General features: G+C 32.0%; 1 protein-coding gene across 1 annotated transcript; it reads right to left on the minus strand.

Moving 5' to 3' along the window:
* Positions 1-5,005: 5,005 nt before the first annotated feature.
* Positions 5,006-6,394, minus strand: LOC128132264 (uncharacterized). Its single transcript, XM_052768767.1, has 4 exons — positions 6,165-6,394; positions 5,716-6,084; positions 5,092-5,274; positions 5,006-5,017 (listed from the first exon to the last, which is right to left on the minus strand). The coding sequence occupies exons 1-4, from the start codon at positions 6,291-6,293 to the stop codon at positions 5,006-5,008; spliced, it is 693 nt and encodes a 230-aa protein (XP_052624727.1). The 5' UTR covers positions 6,294-6,394.
* Positions 6,395-11,324: the final 4,930 nt, after the last annotated feature.

The following is an 11,324-nucleotide window of genomic DNA, read 5'->3' on the forward strand; positions in this document are numbered from 1 at the left end:
ACCCGTTACTTAATGACTTGTATTCCTCCTTAGCAGCTTCCAAGATGACATCCTCAGTAGCATTTAAACGGGTGTCGTCAATTTTGGTATAAAGATCGTTAATAGAACTTCGGTTTTCATTTCATACCATCTTGCTAAGATGTCTAGTTCGTCACGATCGTTTCTTGTAGCCATTCGGTTTTCAGCATTGAAAGACGGCTCCAAAACATTGGATCATTCAACTTGCTTGTCTCGTACACATGAATATAAGCATGTGTAAGAACCAAGAACTCTTCATTGCTCCATGATATAGAAGTCATTTGGATTGAAACAAAGAGGGTAGAATCTAAAAAACAATATTTGAACAACTATATTGGTTAATTTAATAACGTTTTGCATGTAACTTATGGTCAATTTATAGTAGTTTCTACACAAAATCCCAGTCCAAACTTCTAATATGTCTGCAATTCATAGTCAAAATTAACTGAGGAATGCAGTGTACTATACTTATAACACAACAGATCACTGTTCGAGTTGACAATTCATCCCCGGTTGAATGACAAAACAATACATTGCAGTTTGAGTTAACAACTCATTGCACCAGGAAAGTAAGGAGTCGTTATAAATAGATTTCAATATCCGTTGTAATTGTATTCTATTACTTCCCTCCTTGCAATTATGGACTCATCACGTATATGGAGGAACGCAGAGGAGGTCGCTTTGGTTCAAGCTTGGATTACAACTGTAGAGGTGGATTTTCCACCGGGTCCCGCACAAGTTCGTGTTGGATCATTTTGGTCTCGTGTCTGTCATTTGTTTCACCATTTAATGAACCGCACTCAATATCGAAGAAGAAGAGATGTCAAAGCGAAGTTTCTGGATATGAAAATGAAGGTGAAACAATTTCAACGTATTTATAACGAGTTGGATAACGAACATGCAAATACGGATGAAGACATTCTACGGCAGGTGGCTTTGGAACTATACCGCTTTCAATACGATGGTAGCGAGTTTACCCACTTAGATGCATGGAATGTTTTAAAGAATGTCCCTTATTTTTAATATGCATGTTGGTTAAGTTAATTGTTTTTCGTTATTTAAGTTGCTTGTTGTTGTATGTGTCTAGTCGTTACTATTTAATAAACGTCCATTTCTTGTAATGTATGTTGTTCCCTCAATAGCCAATATTTAGAAAGCAATAAAATAAAACCGGGGTACATAAATAAGTAACACATAATACGACATAAAAAATAAATTGGGTACATGGATAACTAATACGTAACACAACAGTAAAATAAAAACGGAGTACATAAAAAACTAATACATAATACTACATAAAACATAAATGTGCTACATGAATAACTACTGCATTGAGGGAGGTAACAGGACCACCGTTTCATTTGGTATTTCCCAATGCTCATATGATGGTATACCATTCACCAACTCAGATCCATATGCAACTCGATACACATAATTAGTGAACTTGTATTCAACCATTCTCTGAATGGACTCAGATGTACGAGTTCTTAGACATGCTATAGCGTGGCCACATGGTATACCGCTTTTTTGCCATTTACCACAACTACATACCCTTCGTTCAAGTTGTACGTTGCTGGTGGCAAAAGTGTCATGGACTTCAAATGTATCCCCATACAAACGTTTTGCATTACAATTGTAAGACTTGTTGAGACTTTTTTGAACCTTACTCTCAACGTAAGGGGTCAACCCACCAGACAACCTCCCTGTAAAATTTGATATTTTAATAAAAATAGCAGCACAATAAAAAAAACAAAATATAACAATCTCCCTTACCAGCTAGTTCGGCCCTATCAGCATACTTTGATTTTATCGACGTTGTGGTTAACTCAATTATCGTTGTTATAGGAAACTCACGTGAGGATATAATTTGCAAAATTTCAGGGACGTCAATCGATTTAACATTGTAACGTATTTTTGGGAAAAATGCTCTTGTCCATTTTGAAATCGGTATATCGTCAAGCCAGTAAATTGGACTCATAAGCAAGGTGCAGAAAGGTGGTTGCCTACATGTACTTTGCAACCTTTAGAAACACAAGTAAAATTCATCAACGCTATATGCATTGCATGACTTCCAAAACAACGATTCGACTTCCGTATTGTTATGTCCGATAGACTCACGTATCTTTCGAGCTATATCTTTAGGACAATATCCATGATAGGAATCCGGGTAGGCACTGTCAACACCAAATTCTATGTTATCACACATGTTGCTTATGAAACCAACCTCTGTGTCCTCACCTAAACAATCTCTTAACCTCATCATGAACCATCTCCATGATTCTTCACACTGTAAGGTTCCCAAACCAAGTGCTAAGAGTAGTGGCTCATGATTTCCATCTAAAGCCACTGCGAAGTACATTGTTGTCAGAAAGCTCCCAAGAAGGGGTAAATAACCCACATATATCAGCGGTATCATGCACCTAAGGAAGGTACGAATCTACATAAAAACGAACACATATTAGTGTTATGTAAGAACTAATCGACATACATTACCATGAAATATTGTATAACTCAATAAAAGAAGAATGTTATACCACGCAACCCAAAGCCACAAAACAGAATTGAAAGCGGTTGCTATCGGTTTTCTTAATGGCTGTGAAGGTATTAGGATTTGTTCTTTGAAGGTTATGCAAGAAAATTGGTAGTTGAGAAAAGGTTCTTTGGTTGTGACTACTCATTTTCAATACCGATAATTGTGCTCTACAATGATCACACTAATGGAATTATAAATAGAAGATATTGTATCTCTACTGATCAAAATTCATAGTTTAACCTTTTAAATTCGTAGTTGAACTTTTTGAATTCATAGTCAAACCGGTTCATTTCATAGTCAAATTTCACTGACCGACATGACAATACTACAGAATGTACTTGTCTGCATTTCATAGTTGACCTTTTTGAATTCATAGTCAAACCGGTTCATTTCATAGTCAAATTTCACTGACCGACATGACAATACTACAGAATGTACTTGTCTGCATTCCATAGTTGACCTTTTTGAATTCATAGTCAAACCGGTTCATTTCATAGTCAAATTTCACTGACCGACATGACAATACTACAGAATGTACTTGTCTGCATTCCATAGTTGAACTTTTTGAATTCATAGTCAAACCAGTTCATTTCATAGTCAAATTTCACTGACCGACATGACAATACTACAGAATGTACTTGTCTTCATTCCATAGTTGAACTTTTTGAATTCATAGTCAAACCAGTTCATTTCATAGTCAAAAAGAATTGTCCGTAATATGATTTATTCTATAAATGGGTGTCACTCATTATGAAAAAATTTAACTGAGAAAGTAACTCCGATTTAAAAGAATAAGAAGGCTAATGGCATACTGCAATTGTGGAGGAGAACGTATCGTTAGGATTTCGGGTACAGCTAAAAACCCAGGAAGATTGTTCTACGCTTGCCCGTATTTGGTATCATGTTCTTACCGTCATTCAAATTTAAACCCTCGTGTTTACATCACACAAATTTATTTTCTTACTGTGGATATTAAATTTAACAGGGACCAAAATGCGGGTTTATCAGTTGGGTTGATGAAGAGAAGGACCAATCTTCTATGGTAATAGCTAAAGTAGCTAACTCTAATAAGCTCTTTCAATCAGAAAATAAGAAGTTAAAGATAGCGTTGGTTTGTAGTTGGGTGTTGTTCTTGGCAGTTCTTGTTTACAAGTTGTAAGCTTTTCAATATTGTTTTTATGGTTTTGAAGTTGTTAGGTCAATAAATTGTTGTATTTGTAACGTTAAAACAAATGTTGTGGTCGTTCTTATGTTGAATTTATTGATAAGTAATTAGTAGGTCATTAAATTGTTGTAATTGTCGTAACGTTATATTTTTTGTCATCCGTTGAGTAAACTCTAAAGATTAACTAATAATGAAATCCAACATTAAATTATTTATACATTTATAGAATCCAACTACAGAGGAGCAAGACTAGACCCCCAAATAATTTTTGCCATCCGGAGACGGAACTCTAAAGCTGCGTTCTTTGGGTCAATAAGAACACGTATTGGTTGACCTGAAACCAATTGTTCCATAAACATACAAAGAAATACACCGCAATCTCCCAAATGACTACTTTGTTGGGGAACGTTTTCTTCATAAATGAATTGCATATTCAATGGAATCCTTGGGATGTTCCTCCGCGCCCAATACTTAATCTTGTCCAAATAATTTGCCACCCGACGTTCAAATTTGGAAAAGATTCCTTCGGATTGGAATTTTTCATAAGCACCTCTACCAAGACTGTCATAAATATGCACTTCCATTGACGCTAATCGTAGTTCCCCAAATAGCCTATGATTAGGGGATGAATGAATCGGCAATAAGACCTGTATAAGGATCAGAAAATAAAATTATGTTTATTTACATCACAATACAAAAACATAACAAAAAAACGATATTATTTTCAATATAAACTATTAAGTTTACCGTATCAACATCCCACCAAGCAACCATGAAGTTCGGGTATGTAGCAATACCAGCCATAAACGCCCTCCAGTCCTGTCCTTCTTCCAAAGCATGAGAAACAAAAAAATTTGGAGGCATTATTGTATGTCGGTCGCTCTCAAACCGTCTCTCCATCAAAAGTCGGTACCAAATGGTTATATGCTGCACACATGATACTTTTGTTATTGACTAAAAAACAATTAACTTTTAAAAGAATTAATTAACAATTTATTTACCGCTGACTCCAACCATCCGTCGTGTGTATGCCCAAACAATGAGCTCCAAAAATCTCTATCTAACACGAAATTAAACAAACGATGCTGCACATCGTATGAATGCAATACATAATTTTGGATGACATCCTCACCGCCTGCTATGTACGGTTGCAGGCGCAACATGGAGAAGTCATGAGCAACACCAAAAACTGGAGGAGGAACGGGGCATGTTGATTTCGTACCAACCTTCTTTTTTGTTCTTCTTTTTTGTTTCGGTGTCGTGTGCAACTAAAAACAATATTCATATGTTTAAATGTATATCTTTCAGATAATTCACATAAACATAGATAATTCACATAAACATAAAATCATCAGTTTATAAATAAAACGAATACCTCGGTGTAAGGAGTGCATAAAAATTGTGATGGTTTTCGACTCCTAGGTTTATCGGGTGTAACGTCTTTGTCATCATCATCATCATGAAAATAATCTACATTTCCCGTTATTATTAGTTCGTCTTCATCCGGCACATCATCATCAAATTTGTTCCCTGCATTGTCATTCCTCTCCTCCCACTCCTACATTAAAGATAATATTTTATACTTAATAACGAAATACACATAATTTAATAAGCAATAATATCTAAATAAACAAAATATTAATATAATATTAATGTAACTATATAATAACCTCTTTAACTTCACTATAATCGTTTACATCACACACATCATCATCAAATTTGTTCCCCGCATACTGAGTACTCTCCTCCAACACCTACATTAAAAATATAACTTTTTACTTAATAACAAAATACACTTTATTAAAAAGTAATTATTAAAATCGTAAAGGTAACATCTATAACAACCTTGTCGTCTTGAGTATCACCAAAAACATTTTGAGTTGTATTGTTTTTATTCATCACTTCATCTTGCACAACCTATATTTTCAAATATAAAATATGAACACAGGTATTCATATATGTTAATAAAATTTAATAAATAATGTAGCGTGTAACTAACCTGTTCATCATAATTTCTTTGTGACACTGTCGGTTCCTCAAAAAAAATGTCATTCCAAAATTTTTCATTATTCACTTCTTCAACAAAAACCTCTGTAGGTTGTCGGTTCATAAACACATGCTGCTCCAGTGCATGTACCCGTTTCAACAGCTCGTCTAGCTTGTGTTTCCCACTGCCCCGACCTCTACCATGAGAGCGACCACTGGACGACATACTAGACGAAGATTCGTCTTGTCTCCTAAAATGGTCCCGTACTGGGGATGGAACTGCTTTCCCTTCACCATATACATACTCTTGAAATGACATATAATAAAAAGATGTCATCTCACCATCACCCGGTAACATGTTTTGTCTTGGTGGTAGCCCCTCCTAAAAAATTAAACATATTAAAAATGCATATAAAACTATAATAATCAACTTTATTAATAATAAACGAAATATTTTTAAACCTGCATCTTTGACCAAATCTTGTTCACGTCAACCCATTTCAATTTTTTTGTTCCGCTCCATCTTTTCATCCGAGGCAAGTCTTTATTTTTTCTCAATGCAAATCCACATGCACGAACAGCCGGAATCATCTCATATATCCATATCTACAATTTTGTACAATAACAGTAATAAAAGTTAAAATTAAAATAAAAAATATAACAATAAAACAATATAAATATAAGAAAATTTTTATACCCTAATTGGAGCCGTAAATCCTGAGACGAAATACTTTAAAGTTTGACCACGCTGAGGAAGTGATAAATAATGATGTATCTTACTCCACGTATCCTCAAGGTCAACATAAGTAAAATCCCATAGATAGCTACCCCAAGCGAAGCTAACAAAACAAAAAAAACAAAATTCATTATTATATAAATTATAACTTTAATAAAATAGAACTTTTAACGTAAAGAAAATATACCTATTCCAGAGATCCAAATTCTCAGCCAAAAAAAACCAATCTTGTGGCACCCGATCGTTAACTTCTTTGCCCAAAAAACCTTCACACAAAATGTATATCAAACATACTCTAACTGCATCAAGGTCGTCAAGTGCTAGGAATGTTTGATTTAAAATTAAACTTTTCAGGTCGCCGATTTTCACCAAACTATTAGTATGGTCCGGAAATAGCCGTTCACGCAGTAAACATCTTTTTTTACTGCTTATTAATTTTTCCGACCCTTTTCTCCCAATGTTTTTTGGATACTCCCCAAAATTGAAGTCGGTAATCAAACAAAACTCTTCCGGCCCATAAACCATTTTGGTATTGCCTACTCGAAAATATAAACGTTTTATTCCATTTGGAGATAAAACAGGGTCCGGCCGGATCTGATGAAGGAACATTTTATGAAACAATAAAGCGTCCCCTTGTAAACGAGGGACATCAATAAAATAGCCAAAGACGGTATTTCTGAAAATAGCACGTCGGGCATCATCTAAAACTTCAAAGACTTCCCATATGTTACCGCCAGAGCCTTTTAGGTTCGCAAAGGCTTTCGTATTCATTAAACTAAAATCATGCTGCAAAAAAAAACACAAAAACAAATTAGATAACTAAAAAATATACTTTTTTTTAAATATATTACGAACTGCAAATACTTTCTTAATTACTAATATATATATATATATATATATATATATATATATATATATATTTCCGATAAAAAAACAATAACATACACATATATAAACAATTTTCCAAGTTATACAACAAATATATTTACGATAGATCACAATATCATACATAATTATATAAATATTTTCAACTTAAACATATTTTCAACTTAAACAAATTTTCAACTTAAACGACAAATATATAAACAATTTTTATCTTTCTAATTAAAACTAACATTATATAACCATAACCATATAAACAAAAAAAATTAAAAATAAAACGACAACCAAACTAACAATTTTGCAAGTTATACGACTACTTTATACAAATTTTTCAACTTATACGACAAATAAAAACAATTTCTAACAATATATATACGACAAATTTTCAACTTATACAAATGTTATACGACAAATATATATACAGTTTATATAAACAATTATAGGATAAAAATTTACAAGATTTCAGGTTATACAACAACTAAAAAAACTACAAAAATAACAAATTGTAAACATTATCCACGCAGTCTCTACTTGTCTCTACTTGCATTTAAACTTCAAGTATACTAAAAATATACTAAAACTATCAAACACAACAAAATTACCCTTTTTTAACACTAAATAATACAACAATTGATAAAAAAAAATAACTTTAAACATTAAAAGAGTTAAAATCTAACCATATTTGCGGGATTGTTGACATAATCCTCCATTTTCTTCAAAAACTAGCCAAAATTCCGAGAGAAGCCCAAAGTTAGAGAGAGTTTTTGTGTAAAGAATGGTGAAAATGAAAAAAAAAAACGTTTTTATACCTAAAAAAACACCCATTTCGCAGATGAGAAGGTCCCATCTGCGAAATGGGCATCTCATCTGCGAAAGTACAAGTGCCTGAAGCACAGCTGTGCTTCAGGCACTTGTACTTTCGCAGATGAGATGCCCATTTCGCAGATGGGACCTTCTCACCTGCGAAATAGGTGGCTAAATATGTAATCCCGATTTTTTTTGGCTATTTTTGTAATGCAATTAGTGTAATTGGCTATTTTTGTCATTTTCTCGTAAAACTATAGATCTTTTGATAGTTGTTGGTTTATTGTTGATTGCATCGTAATGTTAGGTTCAGCCAATTTATATCTTTCTGACTATTTAAAATTAGGGGTGTGTATGGAGTGGTTTAGTTCGGTTATTGGTTAAAACCGAACCAAAATCATTACAATTGGTTAATGTATTTCAATAACCATTAGGTAGTGATTAATATTGGTATTAATTAACGGTTTTAGTCGGTTAATGGTTATGGTCAATGATTAATATCGGTTAACCAAAATGGTCCAAGATGACATAAAAATAAAAATATAAATTATATAAAAATTGAAAAACACAAAATTTATCGTTATAAAAAGTGAATGCATGTGTATATATAATTGTATTAATAGAACATTACTTATCCTATTAAAATCCAAATAGTTACCCTTTGAATTTTTAATTCTTAATATAATTCCATACTATTTATTTAATATTATTGGTTCGGTTCGGTTCGGTTTATAATGGTTCAATTTTAGATGAAAATCATAACCAAACCATATGTATCCGGTCAATCAAAATTAGAAACTAACCATATCTATGATTTGGTTAAAAACAGTTCGGTTATATCGATTAATTTGGTTATGGTTCGGTTTTTCGGTTAATATGCTCACCCATATCTAAAATGGACATCATACATCTCAATTCTTTTGTTTATTTATTATTTGTTCTCTAAATTTTATGCATTTTCAAAGTTTTTAGATATTTTGATATTAAATTCTTCAAAAAATGACATAAAATATATAAAACTAAAGATCAAGAAAACAACAAGCATATATGAATAGAGTTCATTTCTTAGAACATTAAGAGCTTTAAAGCTTATTATTCAAGATATTAAGATTTCATGATGGTTTTTAATCAAAGAAAACAAACCCAAAAAGAATTATGATAGAATATCAAAAGATAACCCACAAGTAAAGTTAAATAAGATGCAATGTCCAATACACAATTTTGAAAGATACCCCTCATGAAAAAAGCATGTAACTCACTAACTCATAAAGATTCTCAAGCTTGATCAATTAGCAAAAACCCCCAAAACAAATGAAAAATAGCAAAGTTACATCCTTGTCAAACCTAAAATGTTCATGTTGCTGGTTCAATTTAAAACATTTCAAAAGGCCTCTTATTATTATTTTATGTTGTAGTATATGTCAATGTTTAATTTTTACAGCATTTTAGTTGTTTAAAAAAAATATTATCGAATATATAATGGCAGAAGTTTGGCCTATACTCTTTACCTTTCCTGATTATAAAAAGACCATCCAAATAATAATAATAAGAAAAAATTGTTACTTCTTGCATTTAATCCGAAAATGTTTTACATAATTAGTGTGCTATAGTATCCTACTTTAACATACACATAATAACATACACACACACACAACACACACATCACCCATCACACACACCAGTACTAGAAAAAGGTTAATTTAATACGGTTGAAAGTATAAATATAATACACAGGTTAAACTGTATTACACCATACAACCATACTTGATGTCACTCATAACTATACTTAGTATCCACATCCCTATCATTCCTTTTCCAGCAATTCCGGAATTTCACAATTCCTATTCAACAGCCAATTAAAAAGCATTCCTGATTGCATTCCAGCTAGGGGTGTGTATGGGGCGGTTTGGTTCGATTATTGGTCAAAACCGAACCATAACCATTATGATTGGTTAATGCATTTTAGTAGTCATTGGGTATGGTTAATATTGGTTATGGTCAATGGTTTTTGTCGGTTAACAGTTTTGGTTAATGGTTAATATTGGTTAACCATAATGTTCAAAATGATATAAATGGCGAAAGTATAGTGGCATAAAAAATGAAAATAGAATACAAAAGAGTCCTTGGCACCAATGTTTGTAACCTAGCTTATAATAATAGAATAAAATGTGTACATTTGATACTCGGTGTGAGATAACATATAGTCACATTCAAAATCAAAAACATTAATATATATATATATATATATATATATATATATATATATATATATATATATATATATATATATATATAAAACATTAAAAAAAATTGACATCAATAATTTCATATATTGATAACTGATATTAACATTAAAATAAGACAAAATTGCAAAAATGGTCCCTATGGTATGCAAATTTTTTAGGTTATAGTCCAAATCCCGTGTTTTCTGGATCCTTGGTCCTTTTGGAGTCGTTTGTATGTGGAATTGGTCACTGGACTTAACTCTCGTTAAATAGAATCTGTTAACCCCCTTCATGTGCCTCACACATGAGGGTAAATTCATCATTTCATATGTAAGGGACTAAATCAGAAACTATAAAATAAAATAGCCAAACATTCATATTATGTGTTATCCGGATAAAAAAAAAAAAGTCAATCACTCATATACATTCAATGTGATTAAGTCAAAAACAGTAAATAAAAATGACAAAAAATTCAAAGAAAAAAAAATGCATTCTTAATATATCACAAAGTCAAGAAGAACCAAAAACTTAACTTACCTAGAAGTTGTGATTATAAAGTAAAAAAATCCTTCCAAAAGAACTATAAAGTCAAAACAATCTTTGATTACGATTATGAGTATGAATATTAAAAAAATGGTGAATAATGTTTACTAATTATAGAAGTAGCCGATTAGGAATTACAACATTAATCAATAATCCAACTAAATGCATGATTGGAAGATTGTGTGTGTTTGCGTGATATGTGTGATCAGCCTTTGATGGTTTGATTGTTCGTTCATCTCCTGATAAGTGATGATTAATGAATTATATTTTTAAATTTTTAATGGTTCTTAAATAAGGTTGACTATATTTTTTTATATATAATCTATAATTTTTATATATTAAAATATAGAGTTAGCGGTTCGGTTAATAATGGTTCCGTTAATCTATAAAACCATAACCGAACCGTTAGTTATCGGTTAACAAAAATTAGAA

This window comes from Lactuca sativa, chromosome 2 (assembly GCF_002870075.4).
Source record: "Lactuca sativa cultivar Salinas chromosome 2, Lsat_Salinas_v11, whole genome shotgun sequence".
NCBI classification, from domain to species: domain Eukaryota; kingdom Viridiplantae; phylum Streptophyta; class Magnoliopsida; order Asterales; family Asteraceae; genus Lactuca; species Lactuca sativa.

Bases quoted from the DNA above. Each gene is read 5' to 3' on its own strand.
- LOC128132264 (XM_052768767.1), bottom strand. From the start codon at position 6,293: ATGATTCCGGCTGTTCGTGCATGTGGATTTGCATTGAGAAAAAATAAA. The intron at 6,085-6,164 runs GTTTAAAAATAT...TTAATTTTTTAG, and splicing joins AGATTTGGTCAAAGATGCAG to GAGGGGCTACCACCAAGACA. The intron at 5,275-5,715 runs GTTAGTTACACG...TCTTTAATGTAG, and splicing joins AAAGAAATTATGATGAACAG to GAGTGGGAGGAGAGGAATGA.